The 24,138-nt window shown below is 37.8% G+C and overlaps 1 protein-coding gene across 1 annotated transcript in view; it reads left to right on the top strand.

The window, feature by feature from the left end:
• Positions 1-24,138, top strand: part of LOC126248477 (ATP synthase mitochondrial F1 complex assembly factor 1) — a 66,882-nt gene that overhangs the window by 2,699 nt on the left and 40,045 nt on the right. Inside the window, exons 2-3 of the mRNA XM_049949493.1 lie at positions 7,319-7,472; positions 17,485-17,547. Of these exons, the coding sequence (XP_049805450.1) occupies positions 7,319-7,472; positions 17,485-17,547 (217 nt within the window). The remainder of the gene's footprint in view (positions 1-7,318; positions 7,473-17,484; positions 17,548-24,138) is intronic.

Here is a 24,138-nt window from a genome sequence, read left to right as displayed (position 1 = left end):
AAATGTCACCACAAGCAAGCCAGGTTGTAGACGGTAATTTCGCAGGTTGACGGTCATATAGGAAATTGTCCAGTTGCTCAAAAAGAACTTGGAGCAAAACTCATTACTTGTGATAGTATGATAGGTATTATCATGCGAACAGTATATGCAGTGGTTCCAAAAACTGTCAGTTGTTCCATAGCCTGGGTTACATTTTTTTTGAAATTAAATAAACAGTTTTTTAATGTGGAAACATTTCCTTATTATTCTACCATGAAACTTGACATTGCATCAACTGCAAATGCTGTTGCATACAATTAAAGAGTGTTACAATAACCTGTCTGATGATGTGGCAGGCAAAGCACTTTAAGAACTACCAAAGCACAACTTTCATCACAACTGGGGGAAAAAAAAAAAAAAAAACCTTTGGCAGTTTTTAATTCATTTTCCTGTAACATATTTTCAAGATTTATATCCCCTTGTGTTGTCAAACTTTTCCCAATTTTTGCAAAATTCTGACAGCTTGGACAGCAAGTATCTGTGCATTTCCATATGAGACTAGTTTCAATGGCACCCATAAATTATTAACAATATTGTTGTTAGGGAATGCAGTGTTAGTGTTACCTTGCCACAATTGTGCCAATGAGAAAAACTGAAAGTTACACTTATTGTTTCACAATAAACACCAGCTATGTAACATAACACTGGACTTGCATTTGGGCAAACAATGACTCAAATATGTGCCTGACCATCCAGATTTACGTTCTCTTTAATTTCTGTAAATTGCTCCAAGCAAATGCTGGGATGGTTTCTGTGAAAGGGCATAGCCGCTTTCCTTTGCCAGCCTTGACACAGTCTGAGCTTGTGCTCCATCCTCTAATAACCTTGATGCCAGTGGGATGTTGAAGCCTAATCTTCCTTAACATTTTTGGCCGTGTGATATGTGAGTTTCTGTGGTACTACCACGGGCGCTGATGACCGCACTGTTGAGTTCCCCACAAACCAGTCATCATATTTTTGTGGTACACGGGTCTCTTTGATAAATAGAATATTTTAGTGAAAAATTAAAAATACACATGCTTAGTCACATGACCCATACATCGCAATTAGGAAGAAACTTTTTGATGTGAAATATGTTGATTGCACGAAAGTTAGACAAATTTCCTAAAAAATAAATATATTTATGTGGAACTGACAATTTCTGTTCAAAAATTTAGGGAGAAACAGTGTTAATTTACATTTGAAAATGCCAATACTATGTGATGCTCTAGTCCTAGAAATGTCTGTCAAAAGCTTTGTTGCTACCTATTCAGTCCTCTAACAAAAAATTTGATTGTTCGCTATTGTTAGCTGCTGGGAGACCCCAAGAGATAAGTTCATCTACTTAATTTGGAAGTTTTACATTCTTTACACATGTTGGCACCTTGAATAAGTGGTGATGTGTGTGTTGTGTTGTAGAGGCACCTGTTGAATGTTGGTAACCACCACGAGTGTGTACAGAACTTTAGTATTGTATTTGCATTGTTGATTATGAGAAAGGGTGATATCCAGCACCACTACTTAGTATGCACCTCTCAAATAGCACCCAGAAGGCTGTTGAGCTTAACGATGAGAAGGAGGGTTTGTACACTGACTACTGTAGTACCACAGCCCATAGTGCTCTTTGTAATGTGATTTCACATTACCATCTAACATTGTGAATGTTGTCAGGTCAACTGAGAGAAGTTCTGCTTGCAGTACGTCGGTGTAAAAACTCCCGTTTGTTGCTGAAAGAGTGACCTATTAGCAGGCATTGGTTTTTGTAACTTCATGCCCTCTCCTCTCATACGTGCTGCTCTGTGGGAGGTGGCTGTGGAACTGCACTTCATTGTGCATCTTCGTATGTGAATACTACTACTTCCTGTAGTAATGCCAAATAGTGATAGAAACTTAAACTGATCCTCAGCAAAGCCAAGTTGACTAATAACAATATTTAACTGTTTTCTAATATTGTTAACTTATCATTACCTCTTCACTCATTTTACTACTTGAGGCATCTATTCCTAAGTTGTTCGGTTACTCGTGAAATCGATCAGTTTTGTTGCAGGGTGAATAATTTAAACACAGGCAGTTGCTGGCATGCTGTGTTTACTAAACCTTGAATGGGGCTCTCAGTCATAAATTTTCCCCCTTTAATTTTTAGGCCAAAAGTTAGATGATATATTAAAAAGAATATTATATGGTTGTGGAAGGATTATCTGAGTTGTGTGAATAATTCAATTCCATTATACTGGAGTATTAGAATCAATGCAGAGACACTCAGATAAGGGTTATGAATTCTCCACAGTTGTATAAAATGGTGTCTTTCCAATGTCATTAGAAGACTCAGTGCAAAGGATAGTGGTATTTTTTATGCAACACTACCAGGCCATCTCACCCACAAACTCAGACTTTGAGGAAACTTGGCTTATTTATTCTCCATATTTTAGCATTTTATCTCTCTCTGATTCCATTTTATGGCACTTTAAAATGTGGAAATTTTGTTTTTGATGTTGTGGTGCCACAAAATGAAACCTGTGAAAATTTGGAAAATAAATGACCATTTATTTATTTGCAATCCAAACTGCATGAAATATATAGGGCCTGCTATTTATTATAAGGACTGTAAAAATACTTAATTAAAACCATGAAAACATGGAAAAATGTAAACTCACTTCTTGTATTTTATTTTATAGAAAAAACATAGTTCACCATTCCATCAAAGATCACATAAGAGAAAAGTGGTAACACGTAATTTTTTTGCAAAATAATTCTCAAAGCATTGGCTGTAACTTGGGAAAATAAAATTGATGTCTTTTTGTTTTGTTATATTTGTGAGGGGAAGTTAAGCAGGACTAATGAAAAATTATGCCACAGAGGATACCGCCACAGAATGCAAAGTTTTTGGAGAAACCTAGTTGCAAACTACAAATTTGCAGAGAAAGCTAAAAACACACTGGAAAACAGTGGTCAGAGGAATGCAAGAGGCAACACAGCAAATTCATGAAGAGGTTTTGGGAAGAGGAGAAGAAAAAGAACTGTCAGAACAGTCTAACAAGTTCAAATGCACCCTTCTACTGTTCACAATGGAGAAAGAAAGAAGAAGAAGAAGAAGAAGAAGAAGAAAAAAGATCCTAACCAATATACTTGTGACAAAAATGAAATTTTAAGTGGTTCTAGTAATAAAAGAAACATTCTTAACCAAGAGTATTAAAGAAAGGGTAAAGTTAATTCATTTAAGAAAAAACATATGTGGTAGATGTAATTTACAACAGTAACATTTATTTTTCTGAATAGGGCACTTGAACTCTTTTTGACAAAATTATGAGTGTTGATCTATGATATTTTATGAGTGTTTTGGTATAAGGGACGTGTGGTATCCAGTAGCTTGCTGTGGAGTACTAAAGTAGTTGTGTTTTATTCAGTTTGTTACCCTGTCATCGTTGTTTCTGTGAAAATACATCAACAACAGTGAAATAGCATGACATATGCAACTACCAAAGTTAAGGCAATATGGAGTATAGTGAAGCAAGAGACAGGACAACCAACCACAGAAGAGGATAACATTACTATTGAATTGAATGGAAGGGTTATAAATGACAAGTCACAGGTAGCAGATGTATTTAATAATCATTTCTTAAACACAGTAGAGAGCATAGGGACCAACAGTTCAAGAGAAAGATCACAACAATATGTTGAAGAAGTAACTCTCATAAAGTTACGTCATATGAATGAATGTACTACCAACTTCTACTTCTGAAATTAAGGGGGCCATACATTCTCTCAAGAATAAAAGCTCTTCTGGTTTTGATGCTGATTCCATTGGAGTACTAAAGATTTGTTCCCATATAATAAGTCTGGTACTGTCCGAAATATACAATGCATCACTAAATCAAGGCATTTCTCCAGAGAGACTAAAATGTGCCATTGTTAAGCCCCTCTTTAAGAAAGGTGATAAGAGAGACGTCAGTAACTACCAACCTATTTCACTGCTGACGTATTCTAGAATAGTATATGATGTATTCTAGAATAGTATCTCACCTTGCCAACAATAATATCCTCAGCAAATAATGGTTGCTCTACTGAGATTGCCATTTACGTGTTCACACACCAGATATTACAAGCATTACATAACAAAATAGCACTGGTAGGTATTTTCTATGCCATGTCCAAGGCATTTGATAGTGTGAATCATAGTATACTCCTAGATAAATTGAAGTTTTATGGGATTGATGGTATAGCCAACCAATGGATCAAGTCATATCTAACCAAAAGAATGCAGAAAGTTTTACTTAGTAGTAATTCAACTAATAGAATCCAGGGACATAATTCTGACTGGGGAGAAATCATGTCTGGGGTTCCCCAAGGCTCAGTCTTAGGTCCACTACTGTTTCTCATATATCTAAATGATCTACCGCCTAATATACAACAAGCAGAATTAGTTCATTTTGCAGATGACACCAGTATTGTAATCAATTCCAGTATGCATACAGAAATGGAAGAAATGGTGAACAAAGTTCTCCAAAGTGTCATTGACTGGTTTTCTGTGAATGGTCTCACCCTGAATTTCACAAAGACACATCATATTCAGTTCTGTAAACAACTTAGTTCAGCCACATTTGCATGTAGAATCATAGCAAATTTTGGGGAAAGAGAAATCAGTAAGTTGACATATTTTGCTTATTTTCATTCAGTAATGTCATATGGAATAATGTTCTGGGGTAACACATCTTTAAGAAAGGTGGTCTTCATTGCCCAAAACTGTGCTGTAAGAATAATATGTGGTGCTCACCTGCGATCATCTTGTAGACATCTGTTTAAGGAGTTGGGCATTCTGGCTACTGCTTCACAGTATATTTATTCCCTCATGAAGTTTGTTATAAATAATCCACTGCAGTTCAAAAGCAACAATGAGATACATAATTACAATACTAGAAGAAAAAACGGCATTCATTACTCAACATTAAGGTTGTCTTTGGCACAGAAAGGGGTGCACAATGCTCCAACAAAAATTTTTGACCACTTACCCAGTGATATAAAATGTTTAACAGACAGCAAGGTAAAATTTCAAAATAAACTGAAAAAGTTTCTCCTTGACAACTCCTCCTATTACGTAGAATTTCTATGTTTGTAATGGATAAAAAGTGATGGGTCGGAATTGTTAACTCAATGTGTATATCTTGTTCTTATTTCAGGGAAAAAAATAATTATTATATGGTGATGTTTAGAGTACAAATAGATGTACAAATTAATGTGCAGTATGAGTGTAAAATGACTCGTTCCACATCATGACAATTTATCATGCAAAATGATCCATGGTACATGAAAGTAAGTAACTAACGTACAACTGAGAACACAGAGTGATGCAAAAGTACTGCAATGTGCGTTGTATGCCACATAACTAGTGCCGTAGATAAACTTGTAATGCCTGTGACTGTGAAGCTTGATTGCTCCATTATATGTCTGTATTGTTGAGTTCTTGAGCTCTGACCCCAAGGATTGCCATTCTAACTGGTGGGATTTGTGCACCATTTGAATATGGATTAACAGCTGAGGCTGTAAAGTAATTGAAAGGGAATGAAGAGAAGTTCTATACCATTCCGTGACAGCCAGTGTGATAAAAATTATCATTTGGACTATACATTTTGTCACTCAGCATAGCAATGGAAGCATTAGTGTGCCCACTGCATCTTGGACATCTATGGTTCCTAGACAGTGAAAGCAGGTGCAATGGGATTCATGTCACCAATCCATCCTGCAGCAGAAAGGATTAAATTATTATGACAGACAGGCCTCTCATTTCTCCATCTTTTAGCCACCATTGTGAATGAAGTCTCATGGTCCTTTATTGTTATGCAGGAAAGATGCATCTCATTCTCTGGTACAATCATATTTCATTACTCATCTCGGCTTATGGCTTTCTTTTGTACTCTTGTTCCACACTCGTACTCATAATTATTGTAGACATGTTGTGTGCATAGCCAGAATGACGTGATATAGAGGCCCAATACATGCCGACTGATATTCTGCTCTGTTAAAACTCTCTGACATGCAGGTGTAGCACCTTTTGAGTTTTTTTAGGTATTTTCTCTTATGTTTATATATTGTTTGACAACTCTTCAGTGATTGAGTTTGATTTAACACTGAACTTTATTGTTACACAAGAGGTAGTGCTATGGAGCCTATCTGTTGGCCATCTTCTTGCTGTGTTAATCAGTTATTGCTAGTACACTCTTCACGTCCTCTGGAGTTGGATTTGTTTGTGTTATTCTTGTGGATGTACTAAAGAGACTGCCTACGTTACACTTGTCTGTCCTCTGCTAGTGTATTGGGCGCACTGAGAGATCTGCATCAAAAATGTCCAAAGAAGGGCAGCTCATTTTTTATTATTGCAAAGTAGGGCAGAGTGTGTCCTGGATAGGATATGTGAGTTCGGGTGGCAATTGTTGAAACAAAGGGATTTTTTGTTGCGGTGAGATCTTTTTATGAAATTTCAATCGTCAACTTTCTCTTCGGAATGTGAAAGTATATTACCGTCGCCAACCTCCATAGGAAGAAATGATCATCATAATACAATAAGATAAATTAATCTCCTCCTCTCCTCTCTCTCTGTTCATCTCCTCCACCTCCCTTCCCCTCCTCCCTGTCTCAGTCCATCTCTTCCTCCCCGTCTATCTGATGCCGAGCCTTGTTTATTGTTATTGCAAATGAAACTTTGATTGGGAGTTGGAGTCACTTAAAATGAATGGGTAAATCGGTTGGGATCATTGGTGTATGGGTTTATGAGAGAGACCTCTCCAGCTGCTGGATCTGTGAGGGTAGTAGGTTCAGTGAGGGTAGTAGGTTCAGTGGCAGTATTTCACATAGTTTAAATCTGTGTACATGTAGTATTACAAAGTCTCTGACAATCCCTATTCTATAGTAGTATTTTAACAATAAGCTGATAAGCCATAAATATAACTTTCCTGTATTCTGTTAAAACTGTCTGCTAGGAAGAAAACAAAACAACTCATTGTGTATAAAATGTTTGTTTACAATTATACATAAGGGGAAAAATATATGTGGGAGAAGCAGTTTGTATATGTGGGAGAAGCAGTTTGTCTAGTGGTTTAAAGTCCCTGCTATCACAGTCAGAACTAATTTTCTCACAGTCATTTTTAATGGAAAACCTGTAAAATACATGTAGCTTATGTCTGTTGAATGTTTATTAGAGTATCCTGTAAAACAAGAAGAGATTTTTGTTAACACCGTAAAACAATGTTTTGTCTTTGTGTAGTAGTATGGATTACACATTTTTTTCTAATAAGTTTTATTGTTGTAGATCATCGCCCGATGAATTTCTTGAGCGAATGGAAGCTCTTAAAAGTAAACCTAAAAAGGTGAAGGATGCTGTTAAAGGTAGAGAGTTCTCAGCTATTTCATCGCCGAAAGAAACATTGGATAGCACTGGTGCAGTGACCACATATAAACAGAAAGTGAGCAGTTTTATAAACATTGGTAAGCTAGTCAGCAAATAGTTTAAGTACTATTTATCTTGTCCTACATATTGCCTGCAAGAATTAGACAGGAAAGATGGCTACTACAAAGCACTTTAGTTTTTGAGTTTTCAAAAAAAGTGAGCATGATATCTTAACCAGTTTACATATACCATCTCAGTGCGTATGTGACACGTAATTTGATCACAGGAGTGATTTTCAGCATTCTGCAAAATTCTTTTAGTTAGGTATTATTCACTTCTTTGTCTTTAGTTATTGTTCACATCTCTAGTTACTAGTTACATGTTCCATATTTAATTTTACTGCCTCTTTTGTCAAAATGATGTGGAATGGGACAGTTTTTAGTGTGTGTATATGTGATTAGTGTTAAAATTAATGAAAACATTATTGTTTAGTCCTTCTCTTGCAATCTGAGGTTTCTTTCCACTGCAGCTGCCGTGGCACTTTTTTCCCCCTCTAATCTTAAAACCACTACTCTTCAATCACTTTCTTTAGATTAGATTTAATTTTCATTCCATAGACCCAAAAATGAGATGATTCTCATGGGTGTGGACAAGTCAGAAAATATAACATAAAAAACATAAAACGTCTGAATGTAAAACTCACTACCCTGATAATTTCCTAGGACCTTGTCAAGATAGGTGAATACATTACAGTAAACTGGAACTGCTAATATTTACAGAATTAATACGCTGTCAGAAAGAAACATAGTTATGCACTTTTAACAGATTTATCATACAGTAAATACCTAATCTTGACTGTTGTGACCAAGTGCTGTCAAAACTGAAATCTAACACACAGTTTTAGTTAAGCTCACCTAACAGTCCCTGTTAAGATATTCATGTGTAAAGTAAAAGGAGTTGCCTATCAAAAAGTCTTTCAAACTCTGTTTAAACTGTGCTTTATCTGAAACCAAGTTTTTTATGGTTGCTCACAATTTACTAAACATGTGTGTTCCTGAATATTTGACCCCATTTTGGACCAAGGTCAGTGATTTTAGGTGTTTATATAGATTGTTCTTATTCCTAGTATTGATACTATGTATTGAGCTATTGGTTGGAAATAGAAATATATTACTTACAACAAATTTCATTAAGGAATAAATATACTGAGACACAGTGGTTAGGATACAAAGTTCCTTGAAAATGCTTCTGCATGATGTACTTGAATTTACACCACAAATGAGTCGTATTACACGCTTTTGCATGCTTGGTTTGATGAGTTGCCTCAGAATACGACCCTCTGTGACATAATAGAATGAAAGTAAGTAAAGTCTGCAAGTTTTTTATATTTATATCTGTTACATCTGACATTTGAATTGAATTGAATTTTATTTGATCCTGTAAGATTACATTGTGTACAGTAAATGTACGTGTAATATAGGACATGTCAAAGTATTAAAATTCTTTATCACTTATTTTTCTACACCTTTAGCTTACATTTTTACATCACTGATATTGAGTAACAATATATACAAATTTAATGGCATAAGTATTCTGCAACACTGTAAAACTCTTTTTCAATGAGATAGTCTTTATGTTTCTTTGCAAAGTCATTGTGAAGTACACTATCTTGCAGGGTTTTGGGCAGACTTCTTAGTAGTCTGATACCAGAGTACTGGGGTCCTTTTTCTAGCATTGCCAGTCGGTAGGGTATGCTCCGTACATCATTCTCACTGCAAAAACAGACTTGATTAGACGCTTCAGCAATTTGGTGGTACGCCCTTCCCAACTGAATTTATTATCAAGTTGTAATCCCAGAAATTTAACACTGTCAACTTCTTTGCTCTGCATGTCTTCACATTTTATACACATGCTGGAAGAAAATCTCTTACAGGTTCTGAACTGCACATAGTAGGTTTTTCCTATCAGCTATCTCCTCCATGGGACCGTATTAGTGGGTGATTGCACCCAGATTTACAGACATCATCACAGACCCAGATCCTGTGACTCCAAGATTAAAATACTAACCATATTGCAGAGGTGATAGTAGAACTTTTTGTGATGGTCTCTGTGCTAATGCGGGCATCGAGGGGCTCCAGTTCTTATTTAAAAATCATGCAACCAAGTTTGAAAGCAAGGCATCTTCTTTTTTCCAAGGTACCAGTTTTCAAATAAAAATTCGTTTGTGGAATAGGAGTTGCCCAGGGGAAATGATTTTAGGTTAGGTTTAAAACTTGCTTTGCTACCCATCAGAAATTTGGTGTTACTGGGTAAATGTTCAAAAAGTTTTTGTTGCTGCCAACCCCTTTCTGAACCACTGACTGGATAATACAGGTCATTTTGTCCTTTCTTTTACTGTCATAGGTGTGGACCTCACAGCTCTTCTCAAATTTTAAGGGATTATTTATAGAAAGCAGGTGTTGACAGATGTGAAAATTACCGAACTATCAGTTTAATAAGTCACAGCTGCAAAATACTAACGCGAATTCTTTACAGACGAATGGAAAAACTGGTAGAAGCGGACCTCGGGGAAGATCAGTTTGGATTCCGTAGAAATGTTGGAACACGTGAGGCAATACTAACCTTACGACTTATCTTAGAAGAAAGATTAAGAAAAGGCAAACCTACGTTTCTAGCATTTGTAGACTTAGAGAAAGCTTTTGACAACGTTAACTGGAATACTCTCTTTCAAATTCTGAAGGTGGCAGGGGTAAAATACAGGGAGCGAAAGGCTATTTACAATTTGTACAGAAACCAGATGGCAGTTATAAGAGTCGAGGGGCATGAAATGGAAGCAGTGGTTGGGAAAGGAGTGAGACAGGGTTGTAGCCTCTCCCCGATGTTATTCAATCTGTATATTGAGCAAGCAGTAAAGGAAACAAAAGAAAAATTCGGAGTAGGTATTAATATTCATGGAGAAGAAGTAAAAACTTTGAGGTTCGCCGATGACATTGTAATTCTGTCAGAGACAGCAAAGGACTTGGAAGAGCAGTTGAACGGAATGGATGGTGTCTTGAAGGGAGGATATAAGATGAACATCAACAAAAGCAAAACGAGGATAATGGAATGTAGTCAAATTAAATCGGGTGATGCTGAGGGGATTAGATTAGGAAATGAGACACTTAAAGTAGTAAAGGAGTTTTGCTATTTAGGGAGTAAAATAACTGATGATGGTCGAAGTAGAGAGGATATAAAATGTAGACTGGCAATGGCAAGGAAATCGTTTCTGAAGAAGAGAAATTTGTTAACATCGAGTATAGATTTAAGTGTCAGGAAGTCGGTTCTAAAAATATTTGTATGGAGTGTAGCCATGTATGGAAGTGAAACATGGACGATAACCAGTTTGGACAAGAAGAGAATAGAAGCTTTCGAAATGTGGTGCTACAGAAGAATGCTGAAGATAAGGTGGGTAGATCACGTAACTAATGAGGAGGTATTGAATAGGATTGGGGAGAAGAGAAGTTTGTGGCACAACTTGACTAGAAGAAGGGATCGGTTGGTAGGACATGTTTTGAGGCATCAAGGGATCACAAATTTAGCATTGGAGGGCAGCGTGGAGGGTAAAAATCGTAGAGGGAGACCAAGAGATCAATTCACTAAGCAGATTCAGAAGGATGTAAGTTGCAGTAGGTACTGGGAGATGAAGAAGCTTGCACAGAATAGAGTAGCATGGAGAGCTGCATCAAACCAGTCTCAGGACTGAAGACCACAACGACAACAGGATAGATTTTTCGAACATGCTCAATGAAACTGTGGGATGGATTTCCCCCAAAACGTTGACGCCAGAGAAATTCCGCCAGGTAGTTATTCAGCATAGCGCGGTGAGTTCCGAAACGCCTTTTATTATTTTTTTTTTTTCTTTACCTTGGTGCCAGACTGAATCCACGTGATTTGTGGTTGCGTTTGTAAAGGGATCTACAAAATAAAGCAAATGATTAACAGTCAGATGACTGTAGCCCAAGATACTAATGGTGTTGTAAGCTTGCCACAAATCAGAAACTACTGTGGGTCCAGGCAAAACATACTTTTGCAAAATTGGCAGCAAATGGGTAGCATAACGTCGTGACACAGCAACCATAAAGTTTTGCTTTGTCTCCACGTCATAACCACCAAAGACTCACCGTATGACCTCGAAGGTACTTTCTCCTGACGAAGCAGCTCTCATCTATTTCGACAGTATGGCCAGGGCCGCCCAAAACTATTGGCTCAATTAAGAAATATTCATGGCACATATCTCTAGAAAATTGGCACCAATCGACCACAGTTTGCTCACTGCCAGTTTTGAGCTCCCTCATTAAAAACTGAATGGAAAAACTGGTAGAAGCCGACCTCGGGGAAGATCAGTTTGGATTCCGTAGAAATGTTGGAACACGTGAGGCAATATTGGCTGTACGACTTATCTTAGAAGAAAGATTAAGGAAAGGTAAACCTACGTTTCCAGCATTTGTAGACTTAGAGAAAGCTTTTGACAATATTAACTGGAATACTCACTTTCCAATTCTAAAGGTGGCAGGGGTAAAATACAGGGAGTGAAAGGCTATTTACAATTTGTACAGAAACCAGATGGCAGTTATAAGAGTCGAGGGACATGAAAGGGAAGCAGTGGTTGGGAAAGGAGTGAGACAGGGTTGTAGCCTCTCCCCGATGTTATTCAATCTGTATATTGAGCAATCAGTAAAGGAAACAAAAGAAAAATTCGGAGTATGTATTATAATCCATGGATAAGAAATTAAAACTTTGAGGTTCGCCGATGACATTGTAATTCTGTCAGAGACAGCATAGAACTTGGAAGAGCAATTGAACGAAATGGACAGTGTCTCGAAAGGAGGATATAAGATGAACATCAACAAAAGCGAAACGAGGATAGTTGAATGTAGTCGAATTAAGTCGGGTGATGCTGAGGGAATTAGATTAGGAAATGAGATGCTTGAAGTAGTAAAGGAGTTTTGCTATTTGGGGAGCAAAATAACTGATAATGGTTGAAGTAGAGAGGATATAAAATGTAGACTGGCAATGGCAAGGAAAGCTTTTCTGAAGAAGAGAAATTTGTTAACATCGAATATATATTTAAGTGTCAGGAAGTCGTTTCTGAAACTATTTGTATGGAGTGTAGCCATGTATGGAAGTGAAACATGGGCCATAAATAATTTGGACAAGAAGAGAATAGAAGCTTTCGAAATGTGGTGCTACAGAAGAATGCTGAAGATTAGATGAGTAGATCACATAACTAATGAGGAGGTATCGAATAGAATTGGGGAGAAGAGGAGTTTGTGGCACAACTTGAGAAGAAGAAGGGATCGGTTGGTAGGACAATTTCTGAGTCAGCAAGGGATCACCAGTTCAGTATTGGATGGCAGCGTGGAGGGTAAAAATAGTAGAGGGAGACCAAGAGATGAATACACTAAGCAGATTCAGAAGGATGTAGGTGCAGTAGGTACTGGGAGATAAAGAAGCTTGCATAGGATAGAGTAGCATGGAGAGCTGCATCAAACCAGTCTCAGGACTGAAGACCACAACAACAACATTTATTATGAATTCTATATGTATTGTGACAGCGCAGTGAAAATGCCTAACTCCCTGAAGAGGTACCGACATGACAACTGCAGATGACCACCACTTATTAGTCTTACTGTTTGATTTTGTGCAATCAGTATTCTCTTTCTGAGTGATGAGTTACACCAGCAAATTATTGCATAAGATGTTATTGGATGGAAGTATCCAAAATATGTTCGGACGTTGAGTCATTTGTCTCCGAGGCTAACAGGTATATGAAGAACAAAAGTAGTTGAGCTTAATAGTTTCAGAAGCTTGGTAATATGCTTCTCCAAGTTCAAGTTGTCATCAATATGTTCACTCAAAAGTTTATAGTATTCTACCCTATTTACTGACTCCTGTTCATATGATGCTTCAGTTTTTGGTATGACTCTATTTGTTGTACATAATTGAATATGGTGTATCTTCTCAAAATTGAGGGAGAATCAATTTTCAGAGAACCACTTAACAATTCTGTGCAAAGATCATTAACAATCCCTTCCATTGCTTCCTCTCAATGGGATTCATTGTAACACTAATATTTTCTGTGAAAAGAACCAATTATTCTTGTTGAATGTTAAGAAGAAGATCATTCACATATAAAAAGAATTGGAACAGACCCCAATATTGAACCCAAAGGGACTTCTTTTTTGACCTCTCCCTGTCCACTAAAATTTTTTACCCTTCCAACATTGCTGGACTTAATCATCACAACTTCTTGCATTCTGCTCAAGTATGATTAAAACCAGTTGTGTGTAAAGCCATAAATTCCATAAAATTTGAGTTTTTCAATTATGTTAACATAACCTACACAGTCAAATGCTTTGGAAAAATCACAAAAAGTGCCAACTGACAACGTTTCATTAGTTAAGGCTTGTACTATTTGGTGAGTGGATGTATAAATAGCATTCACTGTCAGGCAATCTTTCTGGAATCCAAAAAATGATATGCTATGAGGGTGGCCTGGAAAGTTCTCAGAATCGCCATGAGAGGTCAGTGCTAGTGCAACGAGTTGTTCACGTGATATTCATTGGACTGTTGCCTGTAAACTTGTGCCACGTCAGTGCTCTTGTAAGAGAGCTGTGGCAGTGATGTGGCTCTGTTGTTGTTCCCACGTAGTGATTTGCGAAGATGGAAAAAATCGAGATATGAGCAGTGATTAAGTACTTCGTAAAGAAAGGTATGAAAGCAAAGGACATTCATGCTGATTTCCAGAATACACTAGGAGACTCTGCTCCTTCATATTTAATTGATGTCAAGTTAAATTTGGTCGAGAGAGCTTAGATGATGATCTGTGCAGTGGTCGGGAAATCATTGCAAAGTGCAGAAAATGGTTTTCAAGGATCGCCGATTGAAAGTGCGTGAAATTGCTCACACTTGCCCAATGTAATCTGAAAGGGTATATCACATTTTAACTGAAGAATTAGAAATGAAAAAATTATCTGCAAGATGGACGCCACGACTCTTGACGCCGTTGCCATGGCAAAATTACACGAACTAGGGTATGAATTGTTGCCACACCCACCTCATTCACCTGATATGGCTTCGTCAGACTTGTATCTCTTCCCAAAGCTGAAAATTTTTCTTGGTGGACGAAGATTCACTTCAAACAATGTAACTGATAGCCGGAGTTGACAACTATTTTGCAGGCCTGAGGAAACTCATTTTCGAGATGGAATCAAGACACTGGAGCATCACTGGACCAAGTGCATTAATCTAGGAGGAGACTAAATTGAAAAATAAAAAATCATTGATGTAAGTACTTTTTTCTATTCCGTTCCGAGAACTTTTCAAACCACCCTCATAACGTAAATTGTTTCAGCTTAAATGTGATACTAATCTTGAGTACAGTATATTACTTTTTTGAGTGTTTTGGAAAAAGATATCAGTAAGGAAACTGGACAATAATGATGCAAGTCTGTCTTTTCACGTTTCTTATGGAAAGGTTTAACACTTGTTTATTTTAATCTGTCTGGAAAAATTACCTGTGCCAGTGATGGATTACATATCTCGCTAAGGACATTATTTATTTAAGTCAGAACAACCTTTCATAATTCTCTTTGAAATTCCTTCAACACCATATGAACTTCTGGTTTCTTTAGAATGTTTTTAATTTTATTACTTTTAATGATGGATGTTAGGTGCTACTACTAGCTGCTTAAAATTTTGTGGCGTGACATTTTAAATACATTCTCTGGCTTCTCAAGTGAATTACTTAATCCTGTTTTTGCGGCTACATGTAGAAAGTGATTGTGAAAAGTACTCACAACTTGTGATTATCAGTCACAGCAGTGTCATTTAGTTTAATTGTTATGATATCTTGTACTCTGACTGACTGTTTTGTCTCCCATTTGACAATATCCCATATGGTTTTAATCTTATTGCCTGCATTGTTAATTTCTGTCAGAATGTACATACTTCTTGACATTTTGGGGGCTTCCCTTAAAATATTACCGTATCCCTCATAGTATGCAAGTAATTTTGGATCTCGATTTATTATGGTGATTATATAATTTCACTCTTCCTCGTACATGAGATTTTAATTTCTTTAGTTCTCAGAGGCTTACTTTTTTAATGGATTTTGTGTATAACCTTTTGAGAAAAGCAACTTTCAAATAGTGACACAAATCTGCTTCAGAATAAATTGAATTCAACATCACATCTTTCTACAGGGTGAACCAGAACTCTACGAACATGCTTTCAGAGGTTTTTCAAGGTTACTTTTTGAGTATTATGGTGTAAGGGACCCTTGGCCTCACACGGGTCATTGCAGAGTAGTAATATAATTATGATCGTTGCCCCATTTACCTTGTTGCAGGTGCTGTCACAACAATGAAAAAGACTGTAATATGCAATTACCAAAATGTACAACACATCCAGTTTTTCATAGATGCCTATGTATAGATGCAAAAGAACTGTGATGTGGTTGTCATCACAGTGGGAACAGCACAACATAGGCATTGTTGTGCTGCTGTTTGACTGCATTCTGCGGAACCTAACATGAAGCGCATATCAGTCATCTCTTCGTCAGTAAACCAGTCCGTACTGCTGTGTATCACTGATAACGTGCAACTAACACTGTCAGAAAAACAAATCTGAGGTAGAATAGTGCAGTAGTGAATGCAAGCTTGAGAGTGAAGAGTAAAGGGAGCATAATTGTTGTCAATAGCAAGTACTGTAAGTGCAAGTTTGTTTCCAAACAAGACACACAGCACATAATGTTGACTTTTCCACTGTTGTGCACTATTTTCAGTGCCATACAGATACAAATCCAATTGGCTCAAGGAATCAAATCAATGCAATAAATTTGCAATGAGCTACTGAAGATCATGGTCCCTTATACCATAATACTCAGAAGGTATCCTTGAACAACCTCTGAGAGTTTGTTAGTGGAGTTGTGGTTCATTCTATGCATATACCTCCTTTAAGTTACTCTTAAACACAGTTTATTCTGTTCTCCTTAGTAAGCCTCTCCCACCTGGCTAAGCTTAGCACTATGTTTCATGATACTTGTTACCTGGTATTCTACACCTAGGTTTTACTGTAGCATTTGGCCATACCCTGCTGCTACGGTGCAGTAGGACTCTTTTCTTTCTGCTCTACTTTTCTACTGACCTAACGAACTAGTTGTTACTGTGAGGCTGCTGCACTTTGCTTTGCTCAAAAACTTATCGAGGCTCTTCTGCTATTTCAGGTAACAAATCAAATAGATTGCTAACCGTAGTTTGAAATTTGGTTTCTGAGGTTTACTCCTTTTGATTATTACTTGTCACCTTTTCCCAGCTCCCATTCTCCCATCAAAACGTGCCATTTCTAGTTCCACCCAAGTCGCATTAATTTTTCTTCCCTGTTCCGTGATTCTCTTGTCTTGACTCCATAACCTGCAACTCTGTGTGAGAGCCTCATATTAAGTTTTACTGGATTTCCTACTGCAATAATCCCAGTGGAACATCAACCTACTTTTACAGTAGACTAAAAAGCACTATCATACATTTAAACTGTAATAAAGTAATAATTCGTGAAAACTTATATTTCGGTGAGTTGTGCGACTAACTTCCAGGCTGCAGGTAGATGTAGTAACACAAATGTTCTTGACCTTTATCATCTCTTTGGAGAACTTTCTATTAGTGTATCAGTCAGTGATGATATAAAATTGCAGAAGTTTCACAAAGAGCCATCGTGGGTCATGTCTAATACATGTCAAACCATAATAAGGAGCCATGTCTGGCTCAAATTGTGTGTGTGATAACTGATTTCAACTCTTACAACTTTTGGGACCAGTTATACATGTGAAGGAGGTTAGTTTAGTATTGATTTATGTTCAAACAATTAACGTGTTAAGACTTTCACACCTGAATAGTCTATTTTATCACACAATGTTTTCGCTCTCTATTGGAACCAGTATTTACATAGTTATATCTTTCTGCAGTATGTACTCTAATATTGTTAAGTATTCAACACTTTCAGAGATCTCTGCTTGTTTACTTTTTTTAACAGTAAAAAATCTGTTGTTCCAGAAATTATCCGATATTATGAAAATGGAATTAATTGAGAACAAAACTGCAGATGAAGTGAAGCAAGTAAGTATAGCAATAATAATAGTATTCTTTCTTCAAAAATACTTTTAAAAAAACATGTGTATGAGTACTGTTTGAATGACATTCCCTAGATAAAGATTATAAATTCATTGCAGAAAGTTTCTAGAAAAAGACATTGCTACGTAATGTAGACTCCAGTGCAGTAAAAAAGGTCTTACTGCCTTTCTCTGTGGTGCCCTTTATCTAGCCAATACCAGTTTTGGACTGGTATGATTCTTTTCAAGTTTAATGGAGAACCAACCTTACAATGTGTGGCATTATGTAATTTATCACCTTCAGTGTGCTATCCTCACCAAACCATTCAATGCTTCATACAAATTTTCCGTTGTTCCTAGCAGCGCTAGAAGTTTGCTTTTGCTAACAAAGCTTCCACACTGTCAGATCTTGTCTCTTTAAGTGCAAGTTTGACCTAAAAAAGTCATAGGGGGCCAGGTGGAGTGAATAGGGTGGGGTGGTCCAACCTGGTGATGCCATATTTCACAAAGAACACCTTTGCAGACAAGGCAGGATGGAATGGTTAAATTGTCTTGGTGAAGCATCCAGGATTTGGTGTTCCACGTCAGAATGTCTCTTCACTCATTAACGAGTGGCAGTCAGATTCTCAATGTAATAATGTTGATTGACTGTGATCTTTGAGAATGATTTTAAGGGATCAGTTCATCAATTTTGTCAATGTTGTTTTCTGATTTTGATGTTGGAGCTCGTCCAGTATGGAGATCATACACCATCATTTCATGTCCTTCCTTAAACCTTTTGAACCACTCAAAAACTTGTGTTCCGATAATCATCCACTTCCATACATAACTGCCATGAGCTTCTATAGTAATTTATGCAAATTTCTTATGAAAATTGAGGTTAACTTTTTGCTCTGTCAGAACACTTTGCATTTTCTGTGGAAGGACTTCAATGGATGATTGCTACAGCGAGACTGAGAGACACATAACCATGCCCGTAGACCTCAGGGTGGTAGAAGCATCAGCTCACACAAACATGTTCAAACCAGCAGTGGCACAAAATGAGATTTTCACTCTGCAGTGGAGTGTGTGCTGATATGAAACTTTCCTGGCAGATTAAAACTATGTGCCAGAGCGAGACTTGAACTCGGGACCTTTGCCTTTCGCGGGCAAGTGCTCTACCATCTGAGCTACCCAAGCACGACTCACAGCCCATCTTCACTGCTCTGTTTCCACCAGTACCTTTGTCTCCTACCTTCCAAACTTCACAGAAGCTCTCCTGCGAACCTTGCAGAACTAGCACTCCTGGAAGAAAGGATATTGCAGAGACATGGCTTAGCCACAGCCTGGGGCATGTTTCCAGAATGAGATTTTCACTCTGCAGTGAAGTGTGCGCTGATATAAAACTTTCTTGGCAGATTAAAACTGTGTGCCGGACCGAGATTCGAACTCAGGACTTTTGCCTTTCGCGGGTAAATTTTAATCTGCCTGGAACGTTACATATCAACGCACACTCCACTGCAGAGTGAAAATCTCATTCTGGAAACATGCCCCAGGCTGTGGCTAAGCCATGTCTCTGCAACAGCCTTTCTTCCAGGAGTGCTAGTTCTGCAAGGTTCACAGGAGAGCTTCTGTGAAGTTTGGAAGGTAGGAGACAAAGGTACTGGCGAAAGTAGAACTGTGAGGACGGGCTGTGAGTAGTGCTTGGTAGCTCAGATGGTAGAGCACTTGCCCGCGAAAGACAAAGGCCCCGCTTTTGAGTCTCGGTCTGGCACACAGTTTTAATCTGCCAGGAAAACTTCAGCAGTGACACGTTTGCTGGGTGAAGGTGGGGGGAGGTGGGGCGGGGATGGAGGAATCATAGTACCTATTCTGTCTTGATCTAGTGTAATTGCATGATCTAGTGTGACATTATGTTTCAAAATGTTTGTACATTGTGCGTCTGATGTGGGATGTAGGGACCAGCCTGGTATTTGCCTAGACGGATGTTGAAAACCATCCAAAAACCACATTCAGGCTGGCCAACACACCAGCCCCCATCATTAATCCACAAGGCGGAGTTAATACAACGATGGTGTGCCTCCCAGTGTCCTGGAAGCCAGCACTTTAATGAACTTGGCTATCCAGGTAGGTTAGAATACTATGTGCACAATATCTTAGTGTTTAGAGGATATAAAAAGAAACAGTTTGTTATGTGACAAAAATGCCATAGGTTCCCTATTTACCCTCTAGGGTTCCATGAAGGTTTTGACATTAGCGATATTCAAACTGCTGTGTGATAAATATTGTTTTAGAGATGTTGCTGACCTCCAGTGGATTTCTTTTTGTGGGGAGAGATGAAGCGTTTGGTGTATGAGACATCAATACACACTCCAGAAGAGCGTGTTGCATGTTTGGCTGAAACTACAGCCATTATCCATGAAACACCTGGCTGTTTTGAGCATGTTCGACAATCATTAGAATGTAGATGCCAGTTATGCATTAATGTTAACGAATTACATTTTTAGCAGCATCTCAAAAACAGTATTCATCATATGGCAGTTTAAACACCATCCCTAAATGTCACTAGTGTCAAAACCTTCAGTGAACCCTAGCAAGGAAATGGCGTGCCTATGATATTTTTGGATATAAAAAGTGTTTCTTTGTATTTTCTCTAAAAACTCAAAAATTTTGTACACACAGTTTTTACACCCTTTTTATAGGTCAGATTCATCTATATTAAACAGAATTTTTTAAATTTCCATCTCTGTGTATTATTTTAGCCTCAGTATAAAAAAAAAGCACACTGACATGAAAAGACTTCGTGACTCTTAGAAAATTTCATGTGGCATTTTATGAGGAATTGTTTTAAGAAATCTTGCAGTGTGTACTAATGGAACTCCAATTTTTCAGTAGGAAAACAAAATCAAGAATGCAAAGTGACTAGACATTACATCTGAAATTTGATAGGGGATTGGGTGGGAGGGGAGGTGGGATGAATTGATAAACTTTCCCACTTTTTCCAACATTTTGTTGCAGCTTACAGTCTACTGGTATTATGAGACATAGGCATTTGATGCTGTAAACTGTGAATCATAGTGAAGTCAGTTTTGTGATGGCAGTGAAATTGTGTCCTGTTACATGGGGTTCTCGAAACATTTTATGATTCTGATAGTTTTCAACTTGTCAAATGGGAATCTGAATTGTGTAAGCATGTAATGTACAGCTTTTTTCGTATCTGAGAAGATGGTCACCACAACTGAAACCTGTACGAAATAAAGAATAAATTTTACAGGTGATGGCAAATTTACAGTTCATAAAAATTCCTAAGGCTGTATCAAGTCACTTCATTGAACTGTTAATTATGGAAGTTTTTCTTTAACAATTGTACAGACAGTTGGAGAAACTTACAGGAAAAACGAAAGGAAAAGAAAAGCCGTTCTCAGTATATGTATGAACCATGAAATCCCCCCACTGTTCCCGATAGTGGCAGATTCACTTCACCAAATCAGAGAGAAAAGAAGGAAAAAATCCTTATTAATAAAAGGATCCTATCCCACAGAGGAACATCAGTGGATTCAGAAATTACACAGAGGAGCTAAAACTCGTAGCAGTGGAAAGACCATCGGCATGTGCCTACTCCTTAAAGAATCTACCACTCCTGTGCTAAGAGGCTTTGCCCACTACAGGAGAGAGAATGAAAGACAATGTTGCTGTGTTCATCAGTGAGACGTTCCACTCCAGCCACGTTATCTTCACCACTCACTTTAAAGAGTTCGTACTGTGGCTATGCACATAATGCATATCATCACAGTATGCTGTATGTACCTACATCTATACCCTGCAAAACACCTTACTGTGTTTGTCAGAAGGACCTTGTGTACCAGTGTCATTTGCCTCTTTTCCTGTTCTATTCACATATTGTTTGCGGGATGGACTAGTGCTTGTAATACTGCATGTGGGCTCAGATCTCGCTGATTTTATCTTCATGGTCTTTTCCCAATTTATCCATAGGAGAAAGCAGTATATTGGTTGACTCTTCTATCAGTGTACGCTCTCAAAAGTTTAACAGTAGACCAAACCGTCATGCAGAAAACCGCTCTTGCAGCATCTGCCACTGGAGTTGACTGAGTGTGTCCATGATGCTTTCATGCTTATGAAATGAACCTGTAATGAAACAGGCTGCTTTTCTTTGGAGCTTCTCTATTTCCTTTATTAATGCTGTCTGGTACAGAAAATAGACTGACTAGCAATGTTCAAGTATTGGTCAAATGAGTGTTTTGTTAGCTATTTCCTTTGGTGATGGACTACATTTCCTGAGAATTCTTCCAATGAATCTGTCTGGCATCTGCCTTAGCTGCGACTAATTTTGTGTGGTTGTTCCCCTTTAAATCACTCTGTATGCATACTTTTAGATATTTTATGGAAGTAGCTGCTTACAGTGATTATGTGCAGTCGTGCAATCAAACAGTGTAGGATCTTTCTCTCTATATGTTCACAGTATATTACATATATGTTGAGGGTCAATTGCCACTCCGTGCACCAAGCATCGATCCTCTGCAGGTCTTGCTGCATTTTGCTACAATTTTCTAGCATTGTGACTTCTCTGGATACAACAGCATCATCCAAGAAAAGTCTCATGGAACTTCTGACATTATGTACTAGGTCATTTTTATTTATTGTGAAAAGTAATGGTCCTGTAACACTCCCTTGGGACACGCCCAAAGTTACTTTCAAGTCTGAAGACTTCCCTCTGTTTGCTAGAGATGCTTCAGTATGGTCACACAGTTGGTCTGATGTCCTATACGCTCATGTATTGTTCATTAGGTGACAGTGCAGAACTGTATCAAATGCCTCCTGGAAGTCAAGGACACAGTAACTATCTGGGCATCTGTATCTACTGTTTTCTTGGGTTTGTGGATGAACAGAGCGAGGGGTTTCATAGGATTGTTGTTATTGGAACCCATGTTGATTCCTAAAGAGGAGATTTTTGGTCTCCAGAAATGTCATAATATGAAAACATAAAACATGTTCCAAAGCTCTACTGACATCAGACATATAGGCCTGTAGTTTGGTGCTTCGGTTGGATGACCATTCTTGAAAGTGGGAATGAGTCTCGCTTTTTTCAATCTTTAGGGAAACACCTCTCCTCTAGAGGCCTATGGTACACTGCTTCTTGAAGAGGAGGAAATTCTTTTATATATTCTGTGTAGAATCGAACTGGTATCCTGTTAGGTCCAGTGGCCTTTCTTCTGTTGAGCGATCTCAGTCGTTTTTGTATCCCTTGGTTATGTATTTTGATATTTGTCTTTATACAACGATTTAAAGAAGGAACTACAGTGTGATCTTAATCTGTGAAACAGTTTTGGAAAAAGACATTTAGTATTTCAGTCTCTTCTGTGCCATCCTCTGTTTCAATCCCATTTCGTCACAGTGTCTGCACTGGTGGCTGGCTTCAATCCATATATTGATTTAGCATAAGACCAAAGCTTCTTAGGATTTTCTGTCAAGTTGTTAGACAGAATTTTACTTTCAAATTCGTTGAAACTACACCCATGGTTCTCCCTACAGTAATTTTGGCTTTGTTTAATTTTTGTTTATCTGTGAAGTGATGCTTTCTTTGCTTTCATAGCAGTTTTCTGACATGGGTGTCGAATCACGGCAGGTCTTTTCCATCCCTACAATTTTGCTCAGTATGTACCTGTTTAAACATATTGTATAATGCTCTTGAACTTTGTCCATTGATACTCAGATTGTTAGTGTTGGAGATGAAATTTTTGTGCTGAAGATGAAATTTTTGTGCTGACTGCTCAGATAATCTGATATTTGTCTCTTGTTGCTCTTGCTAAGCAGAAAGATCTTCCTGCCTTTCTTTGTATTCCTAATTACAGTGTACTCAGTACTGCTGTAATTGCCTGATGATCGCTGATTCCCTGTTCTATCCTGAGTTGGAAAGCTTGGGTCTGTTGCTCGCCAGCAGGTCTAACTTGTTATTTTCATGAGTCAGTTTTCTGGTTAACTGCTCAAAATAATTTTTGGATAAAGCATTTGGAACAATTTCAAATGTTTCTCTGTCCCTACTAGCCTTCCTAATCACATGAGTGTCTCAGTCTATAGCTGATAAGTTAAAATTTCCACCTAAAACCATAACATGACCAGGGACTTCACACAAAATATTCTGCAGGTTTCCCATAAATTGTTCTGCCACTACCGCTATCGGGGCAGGAGGTCTATAAAAGCATGTGATGACCCATTTTGATCCACCTTTAACACTTACCTTCACTCAAATTATTTCATATTCTGAATCTGTACTAATCTCACTAGATGTTATCATAATTTTTGTTGCTATAAACACATCACCACCACCAGCGTTAAGCCTATCTTTGCGATATACAGTGCAGTCAGAGTTTGTAATTTTATACTATTGACAGTGGTTTCAACCAGCTTTCTGTCCCTTGTACTCTGTGGGTGTTGTTATCGTTTATAACTGAGACTAGTTCCAGAACCTTTCCATAGATGCTCCTGCAGTTAACTAATACTATATTAATAGTTCCTTTCGCCAAGAAGCTCTCATACGGTTAATTCAGGAAGTTCTCCATTTGACCCATCTCCTGAGGGATATGTATCTTGAATAGAAGCC

The sequence above is a fragment of the Schistocerca nitens genome, chromosome 3 (assembly GCF_023898315.1).
Source record: "Schistocerca nitens isolate TAMUIC-IGC-003100 chromosome 3, iqSchNite1.1, whole genome shotgun sequence".
Classification (NCBI taxonomy): Eukaryota; Metazoa; Arthropoda; class Insecta; order Orthoptera; family Acrididae; genus Schistocerca; species Schistocerca nitens.
The sequence above is the reverse complement of the archived record's forward strand: the minus strand, read 5'-3'. Positions and strand labels throughout refer to the sequence as shown.